At 36.1% G+C, this 15,890-nt stretch overlaps 4 protein-coding genes across 4 annotated transcripts; 3 read left to right on the forward strand and 1 right to left on the reverse strand.

Moving 5' to 3' along the window:
• Window positions 1-105: 105 nt before the first annotated feature.
• PHYBLDRAFT_75530 (hypothetical protein) lies at window positions 106-5,047 on the forward strand (the record flags this gene model as incomplete). Its single annotated transcript, XM_018443067.1, has 14 exons — window positions 106-121; window positions 391-566; window positions 617-904; window positions 1,015-1,096; window positions 1,190-2,012; window positions 2,097-2,176; window positions 2,253-2,355; window positions 2,437-2,487; window positions 2,558-3,524; window positions 3,695-3,982; window positions 4,075-4,232; window positions 4,292-4,351; window positions 4,426-4,630; window positions 4,736-5,047. The coding sequence occupies 14 exons, from the start codon at window positions 106-108 to the stop codon at window positions 4,820-4,822; spliced, it is 3,384 nt and encodes a 1,127-aa protein (XP_018297542.1). The 3' UTR covers window positions 4,823-5,047.
• Window positions 5,048-5,130: 83 nt separating this feature from the next.
• PHYBLDRAFT_162567 (hypothetical protein) lies at window positions 5,131-6,275 on the forward strand (the record flags this gene model as incomplete). The annotated part of the gene is made up of 6 exons (XM_018434655.1): window positions 5,131-5,224; window positions 5,290-5,366; window positions 5,616-5,715; window positions 5,839-5,865; window positions 6,060-6,129; window positions 6,206-6,275. 6 exons carry the CDS (start codon window positions 5,131-5,133, stop codon window positions 6,273-6,275), a joined length of 438 nt encoding a protein of 145 aa, XP_018297543.1.
• Window positions 6,276-8,619: 2,344 nt separating this feature from the next.
• Window positions 8,620-9,928, forward strand: PHYBLDRAFT_184787 (hypothetical protein). Its single transcript, XM_018438988.1, has 5 exons — window positions 8,620-8,871; window positions 8,940-9,000; window positions 9,074-9,174; window positions 9,243-9,299; window positions 9,382-9,928. The coding sequence occupies exons 1-5, from the start codon at window positions 8,662-8,664 to the stop codon at window positions 9,823-9,825; spliced, it is 873 nt and encodes a 290-aa protein (XP_018297544.1). The 5' UTR covers window positions 8,620-8,661; the 3' UTR covers window positions 9,826-9,928.
• A 1,202-nt stretch (window positions 9,929-11,130) lies between these two features.
• PHYBLDRAFT_139540 (hypothetical protein) lies at window positions 11,131-13,423 on the reverse strand (the record flags this gene model as incomplete). Its single annotated transcript, XM_018430244.1, has 8 exons — window positions 11,131-11,381; window positions 11,461-11,692; window positions 11,783-11,881; window positions 11,966-12,382; window positions 12,443-12,708; window positions 12,906-13,119; window positions 13,177-13,257; window positions 13,316-13,423. 8 exons carry the CDS (start codon window positions 13,421-13,423, stop codon window positions 11,131-11,133), a joined length of 1,668 nt encoding a protein of 555 aa, XP_018297545.1.
• Window positions 13,424-15,890: the final 2,467 nt, after the last annotated feature.

Here is a 15,890-nt window from a genome sequence, read left to right on the forward strand (position 1 = left end):
TGTGTGGTCATTTTAAAAGAGAGAGTGTACACATATAAAAAAATGAGAGAGCCCATGAATTAATGGAAGTAGGAGAAGTATGCGTTTTACTGGCCTTGGACAAATATGGAGAGTAATTATGGTATAATAAATAAGGGGAAGGGGAAAATAGAGCGATGGAAAGAGGAAAAGATGTGAGAATGAGTTCCTTCTTTTGAGCGTCAGTTGTCAACAACAGCACTCCCCCTAAATAATCGACACACACACACACACACACACTTGTATTACTGTCACTCTTTATTTCCTCTCCCGGTCTTTTTTTGGGTTCCTCTCTTCTTCCGTCTTCTTTCCCGTTTAATATTATCCTTCTTTTTATCTTTATTTTATTTTGTTTTACTTTACTTTGCCCAGTTCTCTTTCTCTCTATCCATAACCTAGTCCCAAAGGCTATGTGGCTCACGCGAAAGTTAGCCGCATTCACACAATCAGAGAATAACAACAAATCGGCCCAAAAATCTTTCAGCAAGAAAAAGCCCGTGCCACCAAAGCCAGTACATCCTCCTCCCGATATACCGACGACGTTTAAAGTAACAAAAGAACAATAGAAGGGCAAACGCAAAAACTGACTTCTTTAAAGACCCATGATAAAACACTTGTTATTGTTGTTGCAGGCGCGTGCAACGTTGGGAAATCAACGTTGATAGAACTTGGCTTACAGGACTCTAATAAAAAACAACAAAATCCAAATGTGGCTCCAGGATCCCCGATATCATCTGGAGCCCCTACACAGATAGATAAACCTAGGTCGGCTTGGCAGCGCCACCAGTCAACGATGACTATGGATCGAGTTAGGTATCTGGTCGACATAATGGAAATAGACGACTCCCTGATTGATGCAACGGAAGACCCCCCCGAATTTCCAGAGGTAACAAAGCAGTAAAAGACCGCATTTCATCAAAGGGGCGGACACAAAGAGCCAACGTAAATCTGAACTCCACCTCTCTTCTCCCAATCCTCCCTTTTTAATTACTTTAGAGTTTAACAACCGTCCACGGTGGCCTGATATGCTACGACATAACCAACCGAGATTCGATGGACTGTCTACCAGATTTACTTAGTGAGTTCAATCAAGACATTAATCCTATTGCCTCGCTTGTCTCACGGTTCTCTTCTATCTGATGAGACACTTATGTGTCTCGAAATATCCCAGCGTGTCTGATCGGCTTAAAAGCTGATCTCAGCGGTCTACGCCAGGTAGATCTTCAGTTGGGCTGCAAACTCGCAAGTCTTTTTGGAGTACAGCTTTTTGAGGTCGACGCATGTTCAGACCAAGGAATCGCTCGTATGAAAGACGTTTATGCCACACTACTCTATCAGATCACTGCGCCAGCCCCACCAACTCCCACTCCCGCCCAGCCCCCGACTTTACGAGAACGGCGCATGGCTAGTGAATCCAGTATCCGCATCAAGATCGATCACAATAATATCCTGTCCACTTTTCAGAACACAATAAAACCACCTATCACCACAACTGCCAGTCAGCCAGACACCAGTTACGCCAATTATGAGTTACATTCTGACGGCCCTCCAATTGCTGATCGGGTTCAGGCACCCATCTCTGCCGGAACACGAGCCCCAACTGGTTTTGTGTACGCGCCAACAGCACAAAGCGACCTTCCAAGAGGAAAGAACGCCTCTTTTCGGAGATCAAACACTCAGACCATTGCAAGCCTGACAGAACAAAGTCTGACAGCCATCGAAGACGAACCTTTTGATACACCAGACGAAGTTGAACTGACATCACCTTCACCAACATTACCACCACTACTACCATTACTACCATTACTACCTCCGCCACCGCCACCACCACAATCGTCGAAGCCATGTAATATTCAGCAAAAACATCGTAAAAATAGTCTTCCATCCACATCGTCATCTAACCATCACATCAACCGCGATCTACATACTCAAAGGCGTGGAAGTGCTCCTCACCCAATAATTCTAAGTAGTCGTCGCGGATCTAAGGATAGTAGGTAAGAGCGCTAGACACAGTAAAAGACTAGTCTCAACAACAGGAACTAAACAAGCCGCTAATTGACCGTGTATTTTTCACACAGCTACAGCGACTCCTGTAGCACCGGTCTAACGGCAGAAGACATTGTCGATCGACTCATCGCATCGGAACCATGCCGCGGCGGTAAGGATTTTTTCTTTGCCGGAGTGCTGCAAGCATAAATACACATATAGACATAGCGATATGCATGAACTACTAGTACTGACTACAACCCTTGCAGATGAGAATATTGTCCCTGTTTTTATCACTTTCTTTCGTAAATTCATGAAGCCAGGAGAGCTTGTAAAGATGCTAATCGAAAGGTACACCCAGCCCAGTTACCTAATAACCACATGCTAATCACAGCAATATGCTCTGATATATATATATATATGTGTGTGTAGATTCCAAGGCGATATCGCGGAAGGTTCATCCCCAACACTTCTACAAGAAAGGTCGATAGCAACAGGATAAATTGCGAAAAGTTAAGGAGATCAAGACTGATACCGGTTTTTTTTTCTGTAGAATTCATTCAATCTTCTTACTTTGGTTGTCACACTACTGGGGAGACTTTCACAGTCCACAGACACGAAAAGCCTTAATTGCGTTTATTGAGGATATATCACAGCACGAAAGCATGCGGCCTATTTGCGATGACCTTGCTCCATTGGTAATACGTGAACCCCCTTTAGACGATCCAGACGCTCAATGGGGTCTCATGGACTCTGATACCGACACAGATGATTTTTCTGACGCTCCTTCAACGCCAAAGCAACACGAGAAAAACAAAAAAAAGGATAGTGGATATGTATCCGGCTCTTTCAAGCTATCAAATTTTATGGACAGCGAACAAAACAGATCCAATGCAACCATTCAACACTGTCCAATTGATGCAACTTCTATTTCTTCCCCCTCTCCAGTACATTCCACCCCCTCCACCCCAAAGATTCCTCAATCATCCGCGCCTCTTAAAAGAACGTCCAGTGCAGGATCTTTTAGTAGTCTTTTTGGAAGATCCCGAGAGTCATCAATTTCATCTTCTATCCAGTTCCTTGCTTCCTTGGCATCCCTAAAGCCCATGACCCCTAAACAACAGACACCTCCAGATGATTTAGATATCACAACTAACGAATACACAACGCCAATATCCCCACAAGAAAGAACTCCCGATATTACTGACGATTTTTCAATGACCCACCGTCGCCTGTCTGTTGACCCTTCACAAAAGGTTGGGGAACCATGTCGACCAGAATTCTCAGGGGGGTTAATTAACCTCGAAACTTATAATGGAATTTCGGCATCTACTAGCTGGGCCTCCTTTGGAGCACAAACATTAATTTCCTCGGCAGCCAGTATTACCAGTGCATTTGGTGCCGTATATCCATCAGGTGCTGGTCGATCAGAAAAAGATCAGGCAGCATATAATTTAAAAGTATTTCTAGACATGACCGATAAAAATGTAGCAGAGCAATTAACGTGGATTGAGTCCGAAGTATTTGGAAAGATAAAGGCAAGACATATTTCAACTACACAGACATACAGAAAATATATATACATACACATATATATATATGTGTACATATATATGTATATATATATATGTATGCGTGTACGTATGTGTTTGTGGTGGATACGATACGCTGACTACCAACCAACCCACAGGCTAGAGAATTTGTACGAAGTATATGGACTTCATCCCAATCTCGACGACCTACATCTGTATCATCTGACGATCAGGTCAAGACAAAATACGAACGATGGACGTACGATAAATCAACACGAAAAAAGACCTTATTAGCATCGCCACAGCAGCAAATTGCTCCAAGTGCCGTTGTAGCATCAATATCACATTTTAATTTTATATCTGCCTGGGTTGCTACAAGTATTGTGGCACAACCGAAACTCAATAAACGAGCGGCAGTATTAGAAAAATTTATGTCTATAGCCGTGGTAATGTATTGCTATTCTTCGATAAATAGAAAGTGTTTTGATGCCAACTCTTTATAACATATCCTAATGTATTTGTTTTTGGTGATAATTAGGAGCTACGTAATCATAATAACTACAATTCTTTGATGGCTATTTTGGCCGGAATCAATAATGCTGCTGTCCTTCGTCTTCGGTTAACACGAGAATCAATATCATCAAAAAAGATATTCAAACAATACCAAAGCTTGGAGAAACTCATGAGTACAGATAGGTAAAGTAAAAGAAAAAATAGTAATAATTAATATCTCTATTAACATATTTTACATTTAGGTCCTTCAGCTCTTATCGAATGGCACTCAAGGCATCCGAGACTCCTGGGATACCTTATCTGTAAGTGTATTATATTCGTGTACCTCAAACCATAAATAATGCAGTTAATTAATGCTGATAATTTAATTTTATAGTGGAATTCACAACCAAGACCTCGTCTCTTTATCCGAAGCAAACAAAGACTTCAAGGCTGATGGAACGATTCATTGGGAGAAGTTTAGGTTGATGGGCGAGAGCATTATGGGTATGATGAAGTTTCAAAGTCCAAGCTATCAAAAAATCAGTCCGGACGAAAAAATTCTTAATTTCATAGCAGACAGTGTCGTAATGACAGAAGATGTAAGCTTTTAGGTTGAATGTGTGTGTGTGTGTGCGTTTAGTAATTTTTCATTACCATTGATGGTAATAATTCACACTTTCACATCATTTTAAACACCTATCTAGGAACAATACAAGAGATCTATCCTCATCGAACCTCGATTGAAATCTTCAAGTACAAATAAATTGCGCGATCTTTGGTCAAGAGTATAGCCTTACATATATCCAAAAATAGTGGACTATAAGCATTTACAGTTTAAGCATAAATATATACATATATACATACACACATATATACAAAAACAGCAATAAAATTTAGTAGCTTCAGACTATATAATTACTGTAGTGGAGCTATTATCATATTTCTCTCAAATCTCAATTTTTATTTTGTACATATTTTACGTCTGGCTAAAAATAAATTTGGAGAAACTATAAAAGAGTATTGTGTTCAAGGGTGGCTAAGGTGTGTAAATAAGGATCAAAGTTTGAGCTTATTTTCTTTTATAATTTAGAGGTTAAATATGTTTTGCAAATTATTAGCGGCTGCCTATGTAGCAGTTACTTTATTCTTCAACAAGCAATACAAAAAATGCATAGTTACAAGTACCAAAGAAGGTACCTTCTGTTTAATCGTTATACTATATTATAGTTTTTCAATTATGTTTTAAGAATTTATAGAGAATTTGATACCATTTTGAATATGGAAGTGTTCCAGGTTTCTCTGGACAAAACTTGCAGAATAAATTGCGTTGATGAGGTAACTAAATACTAGAGAGAGAGAGAGAGAGAGAGAGAGAAATGAAAATTGTACAGAGGGACCAAGTTGAAAATAATAATAATACCATTTACAGCTGTTATTATTATTACACAGTAAAGTTAGCCCCCTTTTTTTCACTTTTAAACACTATTTAATTTAATAGATAGAGAAAATACAGAAAATCAAAGCCCCTAAGGTCTAGAATGCGCATTATCCAAACTAACGATGTGATTTACAATATAATTGAAGCGCAAGAACATTGCTTACGGTACTAAGCAACTTATTGCATTAAAAGCAACTGTTGTACACACAGACATGACCAAACCCCCAAATAAAAATATACGAGAAAGTATGCTTGTACAAAACTAATAACGATGTTGTTGACCCTTAAAATTGAATAAATGGAGTAAAAGTGAGGTCGTGTAAAAAGATCAACTACGGTACAAGACAACCAACAAACATTTATATCTAGTCACCTCCATACCAGATAAAGTTCACCGTAAGTCCTCGCTCAATTTTAGAAACTATTTCTATACGATAATCAGCCCATTTTTTTTTAGTGAGCTAGTTGAAGAAAGCTTGTAACAAGTCAATTAGAGCCATGAATGGAAAATAATAAATTGTACTTTAGCATATAATATTATGACTATTACTAGTATTTTACAAAAACCCTTATAAATACATGTTAAAAAGTTTGCATGATAAGTGAAACCGAGCTTTCAGTGCGTTTATTTTTTGCTCTAAATTTCGAGCTCATTGTCGTGTAAGGATGCCTTTTCAAATAAATACAATATCCCGCTTCAAAGCATCATGCATTTGTTGTGGTACACATAAAAAAGGCCTTTAGTTGGAGACTTTTGCACGATCTTCCGGGGTTTAAGGGTTGTTTTAAGATTGAATTTCGATTAAACATTACTACTAGTAAAAAAATAGCATATTTTAATAGCGTTGCATACTTATAAATCTTGGGATATTTCAATTATATTTAAGTTCTAAAACTTGACCTGGAAAAACAAAGCTCTTGTTTTTTAATCTAAAAAATCATCTGGAACACATAATAGACAATGAGCTGCTTTTGCTTGCTTTAAGAAAATCGAATAAAAGGTCAAACAAATCATATAAATTATATACATCCTCAATATAAACGTATGTCTGCCTTTTATATCAGAAACCGCCATATCTGCTCGCAAAGTTTTTTTTTTTAAAAAAATAAAATAAAATAAAAGTTTGCTTCTATTCTGTAAATTGTTAACATCTATATTTTTTTTCTCTATTATACTTGTTAACGAGACTTCGAGGTTTTATAGCTTATAACTTTTGGAAGATAACAATATTGAACCAGAAACTTACTACAATACAATAGATTGCATCGAACCTTCAAGTAGATAAGCACATATACACATGTTTAATAGATAAAATGGTGTATATCTATAGTTCTTGTAGATTAAACAAAAACGCTTTCTGATTTTTGGACAAAGCAATGTCTGGTAGTTTATAAAAACATATAGTTTTATAATCTAAGCTATATTTTCACTAGACTAATTACTGAATATAAAATAAATAAAGCCCTCTTCTTCTTTACATAGTTCTTCTATCCTTCCTCGACTATTTTGATCAATAATAAAATCGTAAATAAAAATATTTAGCTATAAAACATAAAAAGTTTGTTAGACAAATATGAAGGTTGCTAGAGTTACCTAAAAAAAAAGGTATATGTTATCCATATTTAAAAAAAATTGATTGGCTTAAACAGATAAAAGACCCAGAATCGTATAAATTTATTTGCCAAAAAGTCTAATAAGTTAAAGGCTGAAATTTTATTGGCTATAAAAGTTGTCCATTCGGAGATGTAAAGCATTGATTCCTATTGGTCTAAAAGAGAGTAGCCCATGAGCAACAAAGCCGCGCATTCGGAATTGTAAATGCTGCCATTTCCTCTCCGTGTTTCCCACAGTGTGTGCCTGTGTCAGGGGTTTACGGATACCTCAAAAAGGTTTAGTTTTGTCATATCTGAAGCATCTGATTGGTTTAAATATGTATAGAAATCTAAAATCCAGCACTTTTATTCGCCAGGGAAATAAAAATAAAATAAAAATAGGCATTATTTAAGAAATAAAACCAAAAAGCCGAGATCTTATTTAATAGCTGTTTGGATGCTCGAATTAAGTATTTAGCATAGTTATTTGTAATAGTGTTTATTGATGGAAAAATAATGTTTCTTGTTAATGCCAACGTAACAAAAGCAAGGGCCACTTAGTGAGTCTAAAGGTGCTCACGGAATCAGTTATTGATATAAAATTTCCTATTGATTACTTTACTAAACACCATATTTAGGATAGCGCTAATTACCAAGTATAGGTGCTATTTACGTAATTTTAAGTCGGTGCTGTAATCAGTACTACACTCAAGAGATATGACCTTGTTTGAACATATAGCATATTAAAATCGATTGTTTTCCCATTTCTTGTTAAAGAAGTACAAAATATACTGCTCGGAACAATATATTTTATTTACAGTAATGTATTGCATGCTTCTCTAAAAAATATTAGCTTTAATATATATAAAAAAGCCTAGAAAATGAGATAATATAGTAAAAACAAGATGATTCTTACACGCAGTGTCGATAGGAATTATGGAAATCACCATATATGGGTATTAATTTTTTTTTCCCTTAGTAGAGAGCAGGGGAAAAATTCACGGACTTTAAATCGAAATAGCCTTTTTTGAATTTTGGAAATCACTATATATGGTGTTTAGTAAAGTAATCAATAGGAAATTTTATATCAATAACTGATTCCGTGAGCACCTTAAATTATCATTTTCTGTTGACCAATTCTGTCGTAGAATAAATTCAGGAACATTTGATTGTAAGTTTAAATGTGCGTTACTGTTCTTTGTCCCACCAATAGAATTACTCAGTATACACTTTTATTGTATATCAAAAAAGCCTATTTATTCATGGATTTTGTTAATGTTGTCTTTTTAATGCTTTTTGTTTTAAAAAAAAAACAAAAGGCTTTGATCCAGCACGCTATAATCTAGTCTTTCAAATAACGTTAGGCAATTTTTTTATGCTTAATACTAGTACGACTTGTTTTCATGACAACAAATGCAATAAGGTGTACAATAAGAAATCTAGCGTACATTGTGCCTGACGTCAATAAATTCTATCGGAATTTTATTTCTTTTGACGATTAAGATCGTCCGAGAAATACCAAACAATTTTTGCGATTCTTGTTCTTTTTACTACTTTTCATAATATCAAATTCGATCACATATTTATCACAGTGCCAATATGCTGTCTGCTACAGATAATTCCAAAACGTCCTCCAAATACGTACGGGGAGTTTCATTTGACACAATGACTCACAAAGACCTTCACAACTATTCTTTTACCCTGAGAGGAAAAACCCCTGGCTACAAACGGTCCAGAAGAACCCGGACGTTTATGATTGCCACAGACCTGGCAAATTACAGCGAGTTTGCTCTCAACTGGGCCAGTGATGTAAATTTATTTTTTGGTTTTCTTATAATCATCATGTAATCGGCTAATGGTCTCTAATGATACTGTAGGAAGTCATGGACGATGGAGATGAACTTATTGTACTGCGTGTAGTCACGTTGGAGACAGCTGGTACGACTAGAACAAACTCCACTTAGTGTGTGTGTGTTTTTAAAGAAAACTAAAACTAAAATATTATTTGTAGAAATTCGTACTTCTCTCTTGCTTCACGAAGAAGAACAAGCCCGACAGAATGCTGAGAGAGTTATGGAAAAAATTATGGCCAGCAGTAACGACGAAAAGAGAGTAAGCAAAAGACATACACATCTTTTATTTTCAGCACGAGTATTTATTTATTATTTGTTTTCAAAAAGGTTAGTGTGATAATTGAGTTTGTCATTGGAAAAGTCCAGGAGACGATCCAACACATGGTAAGCAACAAAACTTCTTGTATGCAAAGGATCGCAAAGAGACCCAAATCTCACAGATATATATATATAAACAAATCAATAGATTGCCATGTACCAGCCCTCGCTTCTCATTGTGGGAACTCGCGGTTTGTCCGATTTTAAAAATATGCTCTTAGGTAGTGTTTCAAAATATTGCTTGCAGCATTCTCCTGTTCCCGTCGTTGTAGTACGCCCTGATGATAAGATCAAGAAGAACAAGACAAAGAAAAATCGATTGAGTGGGCTGATGCGATTGAGTAGCCACAGTAGTGTTGCTACCATCAGTAGCTTCAAGTCAAGCACAAGCGAATCTTCTTCTGATGAAGACGAGTCAGAACCCACAAAAACTAAAGGAGTAGACAAAGTGGAAAAGATAGACAAGATAGATAAATCAGATAAGACAGAAAGAGGCGAAAAGACCGACAAGAAATCCAACCGCCTATCTTTGTTTGAAAACTTTGGTCGTCGTTCCCGTTCCCCTTCTCCATCTCCTGCCAAGACACGCTAATGTGTGTGCCTAGTCAAATGAACCGAAAGAAAAATTCTGCCACCTTTTTGTCCTTTATTACAACTGAGGTGTACTGTATTTGTAATAAATATTCCACTTATTTAAAAATGCTTTTAAGTTAATAGTAATGTAGGTTCTACTTGGAGCCATGCATGATATTATGTTTTCCAATGTATTATTCAAGCTGATTTTTAAAAGAAAAGAAAAAGAAAAAAAAAGAGTCTATAGATAGTGTCTATCATAAGCCCAAGAGTATCCAGAAAAAATATATATAGTACGTATATTTAATTTAAATGTAACCATATATGGCTTCATATATTCTACAGAAGGTAGAAAAGTAATATTAAAGATTGTTATAGATTCTATACCAAGAATATCAATATAAAAGAAAACGACTTTGGTAAGATAGTTTTCACTGATTTTAGGGACACGATTGTATGGAAAGATGAGCACGACGCTTTAGGCGGGAGGTTAATCTCAAATACTCCTTCACATGTCATAATTCCAAGATATATATAATAAATCGGAAAATGTGGATAAGACTACCAAGAGTCCCTCTCTCTCTCTCTCTCTTGCTCACATAATAAATGTAGGTCATTGACCATTGGCCCTTGGTCTAAGCCAAAAACCAATAACCAATAACCAGAAGAAAAAAAAAATAGTATGAATCATTAGTGAATAAGCTTGTTTATAAGGTGCTAGATTAAAAGTTACTTTCGAATGTCTTGAAAACCGAATGAAAAAAGGGGCTTATAAAAAAGAAGCATCAGTATCATATTTAAAACATTATGTCTATTCTTATAGGCATCGTGTTCATGGAACTACGGAGAAAATAAAAAAGAGAGTTTGTAAAGTTGAAGCTTGGTTTCTAATTGTGTTCTATTTTATATACTTTCTTATATGCTTATTGTATATGGCTTTGATACATGAGAATCTTACACGTAATTAATTAGATAAATATTTAGACTTTATGTATTTGCCTATTACCATTTTACATAAATTGTTCTAAATTTTGTGTATATATCACTAATATTAAACGTGAGTTTAGATATCACCCTTTTTCATCCATGACAGATATTGAAGTGAAAAAGCATTCATGTTGGACATTGTAAGAAATAAATAAAACAAAAAGTCAAGCGCGTGAATTTAACTAGGGTAATATATACGTGAAAATTTATTTACAAAATATGCGAAAAATAAATCCAGGGCTGGTGAATAATTAGTGAAAATACAGTATAGAATTAAAAGGATGCGGTCAGCTAGAGCTAAAAATTATTATTATTATTGGAGGAGGGGGGGTATGATCTAAGAGTCATGAAGGGAGGATATGTTGCTCAAGAGAACCTTCTCATGCTTTTTTTCGGTGAATCGTTCGTGCTTGACATCAGTAGTGTTGTGAGAACCATCGACGTTAAAGTCGCTCATGGACTCTGTACTTGATCCACCATCAGTCGCCTTTCCAGGGCCATGGAACCACTTTCTGGCGCGGAAATGATAGTAAGCAGTAGATCCTCCAAGAACTGCAACCAAAGGAACACATGCATAGTTCATATTATCTATAGATAGAATCATACGTACATTGATTAATTATCTTGTCTAATTTCTTTTTACAACAAATTATTATTTGTAGCTTACCGGCTGTGACAGGGTATTCGGTAGGGCAGATGAATAGAACAGAAGTTAAGAGAATCCAGCAACAACTGCTAAAGTTGATAATATCCGAGAAAGGACCAAGATGGAAAGGACCGCGAACAAAAGTTTTGCGAGCTACAGTTAATCTGAGAGCAATAGGAATCAAGTAGGCAAGTGAAGAGGCAATTGTGTTGATAGAGACAATGGCGTTAAAGGCAGTTTCATTAACGATGAACTATTGAAATGAATATAAGTCAATGAAAACATTTTTTTTTAAAAATATATCTATAACAATAGAAAGAAAAGGTTAGCAATGTATACTTACAAGCAAGCCAACAATGACAGCAAAGACTACATTTCCCCAAACTGCGTAAATGGGGGTCTGGGTTCTCTCGTTGACATGACTGAGCCATTTGCTGAAAGGCTAGTAATACATCGACAAACAAGGTTAACTTTGATAATTCTTTGTAGATATATATATATATATATATATATATATGTATATTACCATTGCACCATCTCTAGCAAAAGCGTAAACCATTCTAGAACTTCCAAGAGTAAGGGCCGAGCCAGAAAAGAACATGGCGCCCATAACAATGACTGTGAATACGATAGTCCATTTGTACCCAACACCATCCAAAAAGACTTGAGTCATTTGGGGTTGAAGGGCCAATTCGCTGACAACCTGAGCTTGGAAATCCTGGACACAGAAGTTGACAGAAATCATGAAAGCCAAACCAACAATTGAGGCAGTTCCAATGGCATAAAGAATACCGCGAGGGGCATTTCTGGCAGCATCGTGAGTTTCGTCTGACATATGAGCGGCACTATCGAATCCAGAAAGAGTGTACTGAGACTGCAAAAGTCCAATAAGGAACGCGTATCCACCAGAAGAGAAGCCAGTATCGTTTTCGAAATAGGTAAACTATAGAAAAGCGTAAGTTAGCAAAATTTATAAGTCGTGTATGCTTTGTGATGTACATACCACCCATTTGGCATCGGGCTTATTAGGCGTCAAAACAAGAGCTACAATGATAATCATAAGTGTTCCGGCCAAGTGCCAATAAAGAGAAGTCTGGTTGAAGAAACCGTTGTATTTAATACTGGCTGAGTTGATTACACCGTGAATGAATGCAATAACCAAGAAGATTCCATATTGCCAGTAAATGCTGGCATTGTATTCTGGGTTGCTGATAGCAATAACAGAGGCCAAGAACTGGGCAAGGCCAAGGTCAGAAGATGTGATGGCAACTATTAAGAAGCAATATTATTCAGTTAAAATTATACACATATGTATATATTTAATTTGGGGCTTACCTGTCTATAATAGCGTAATAAACGGGACAATAAAAAAAAGGAGAGAGAGAGAGAGAGAGAGAGAGAGAGAGAGAGCAAAATTAATGAGTGTATGAAAATAAATGAATAAAAGAAGGAATGACTTACCAAACCCAACCAGTTGCACCAGCCTGTAAGCCAACAGGCAATTGGAACCCATTCAGGTGGAGCCAGACGAGAGACCCATATGTAAAGACCACCGGTAACGGGATATGCTGAACAAATCTCAGCCAGAGATAGACCGACACCAAAAGTAAAGATTGATACAATGATCCATCCCCAGACGACGGCTACACTTCCTCCTGATTGCATAGCATCACCCCACATCTGTATTTCTTATGAGTGAGACGTTTGTTTTGTTTAATTGAATACAGTTTGACTTACAGGAGTAAGACCAGAGAGAATTGAACAGCAGCCGAAAGCAATGGCAAAATTTGAGATGGTCGATATACTTTTGCTCATTTCCTTTTGAAGTCATTAGATATTTCCACTATGCAGCTGAGTTTGAGTAATTTGAACCTACTTGCTTATAGCCAAAGGACGCCAGGATTTCTTCATCGGTTTTAAATTGTTTAACCTCGGGTTCAGAGACCTCTGTGATTTGATTTATGTTACTGTCCATGGCAGCCATCGAAGGTTTGACGGGAGTAGCGGAATTTTCGAAAGAAGAAGACGTGAGAGGTAAAAGGGGAAGGGACTAAATGCCAGGAATAATGTGTTGTATTATGGGGCCTTTTGTTCTTTAACTTTAGAATTGATGGTATAAATTTCAGCTTTTGTTTCTGGTTTTATGGGATATACGCCACTAATTGAGGAACAAGAGCTACTTTTAATCAATAAATTGTAACAATTGCTGTGGTGTGTATTGATCCTTCAAAGAAAGCCAACAGGAGATTAAGACTGGAAAAGGGATTGTGAATAGGAGGGAAAGAAGGAGATGTGAGGCTCTTTTTTTATATATTTATTTTTCCCTTGTCGGATATTCATCCATAGTTTCATTTGTTCCAATATTTTTTTTTCAACAACAACAACAGCAACAAAAGGGACTCCGCTTAATATTCCCTTCTTCTGAACCAAAATGAATCGGTTTTCGCCACCCTGACCAATGCTAAATGATGTCTTTATGAACTTTTTTTTGTATATTTATTTATGGTGATTTTGGTATATGAAAAAAAGGCATTGACTATAGGCCAAAATTGGTAAGTTGAAAGTGTATTAAAGGCAATAGAAATAGAGAATGATCCAGTCAGAAGTGCTGGATGACAAATATCGAGTTGTACGAAACCTTGATGGTGCTTCAAGATCAATTGTATCCTTTTTGATCATTGTTACCTTTCATGTTTTCATTTTCTTGGGCTTTAACTATGCAGCTCCGCTCTCCGGGTAAGAAAGAATAAAAATAAAAATAAAATCAAAAAAGAATTGTAGGCCTAAGATAAGAAAGGTAAGATGTGGCAGCTGGTTTGGGTGATTTACAGATCCTAGTACAAAGAAACGTCTAGTGGAACAAGTCAAAGTTTCACGATGACCCGTAATTGGTGACCGTTGTGAATAATAATGACCAACGAAACTATTCTTTGGCTTTTTATTTTATGTTATTTCTGTCTTTGGTTTTCATAATATCATTAATCGAATCAGAGGGGTATATTCACTATACCAAAAAATAAAATAAAAAAAACCTACAATTTTGAGCTTTATAATATAAAACCCTTTGTCTTTACCATTTAATTTTACTCATTTTTTTTGGAGGGAGAAAATATACGTACATCAGTAATATCGACAGCTCACAAATATCACAAAAAGAAAAAATCCAAGCACGAGTTTGAATTACCATCATCTACCTTATTCTCGGGTACATCGTATATTAATATAGATAGATGCCCTGGTTTGAAGGCTATTAAGCTCAATCAGTCGACGATTCTTGCCATTTGTCCCATACCTTTCGGCTTTCATACAAACAAAACATATTACACTCGTGAGAAAAACAATTACAGCTGACAGACACAAATCTATTCTTGTACAATAACCTACCAATCAACCAACCAAAAGAGAAAAAGAAAAACTGAAAAACTGGAAAATGCTACCGAGGAAGCGGATAATACGGTTGAAAGAGTTGGCTATTCAGAGAACCACCTAGACATTGATTTCTTGGCATAACCTTTTTTCTTCTTCTTTCTATTTTATTTTGTCTCAAGGCATAAATTACTATTATTGGTATATGAGCGTAAAAAAAAGAGCGCTACTTTGCAAGTCTGTAAATCAAGTATGTGAATTAGGAAGCATTATGTGAAAATATGTACTTGGCTGTCAAATATGTAGCGAGTACGATCGAAGCATAACTCTCAATGTATAGTAGATCTACATATCACAAATCTCGTCTCATCAAAGTAACCAAGTACCCCGTGGTGTCCACAGACATGCGAATCTGCTAAAGTGCCACAAGCATAAAGACACTTAATATTGATAAAGAAGGTCATATTAATGTGGGACTAAAAAAGAAACAGATATTGTAATATAGGTTTTCGTATAAAACCGGCCAGATCCAATACATATAATTTTTTTTTTGAATTCAATGTTCTTTCTATCGTAACTGTCACCACCCTTTTTTAAATTTTATATATTATTTATTCTCCTTTTCCACTATGAGAAAAAAACAAAGATGATCTAGAAGTCTATCTGAGTAACACAGGAGATAAAGGATATCGGACATTAATTCAAATCTATATCAAGATATACAGAAAGGCTGAAAGGCTAAAAGACTAAAAACTACCCTGTTGATTTATAACCTATTTCCACTATCTAACCTTATAAAATAATATGTTAATCAGCAAATGTAAAGATAGCGATATAGATAAATAGAAGGCTAAATATTCGAGTCACTCTTAGCTGTGATAGTATGAATATTGGAGAAATTACTTTTTTTTTTCCCTTACAAAATCCATATTATTTTTTGACCAGTAAACGTCAAAATAAAAGGCGATTTTAATAACCTTTCTACCAATTACCATCCAAGAAATGAGTCTAACAGCTATTCATAAAATATCAAAGGCGTGGGATTATGTGTTTTCATTTTTATTTTTATTTTTATTAACCAATTT

This window comes from Phycomyces blakesleeanus, assembly GCF_001638985.1.
Source record: "Phycomyces blakesleeanus NRRL 1555(-) unplaced genomic scaffold PHYBLscaffold_2, whole genome shotgun sequence".
NCBI lineage: Eukaryota > Fungi > Mucoromycota > Mucoromycetes > Mucorales > Phycomycetaceae > Phycomyces > Phycomyces blakesleeanus.

Excerpts from the sequence above, each read along its gene's own strand:
- PHYBLDRAFT_184787 (XM_018438988.1), top strand. The coding sequence starts at position 8,662 with ATGCTGTCTGCTACAGATAATTCCAAAACGTCCTCCAAATACGTACGG. Across the intron at positions 8,872-8,939 it reads CTCTCAACTGGGCCAGTGAT|GAAGTCATGGACGATGGAGA; the intron begins GTAAATTTATTT and ends ATGATACTGTAG. Across the intron at positions 9,001-9,073 it reads AGTCACGTTGGAGACAGCTG|AAATTCGTACTTCTCTCTTG; the intron begins GTACGACTAGAA and ends TATTATTTGTAG.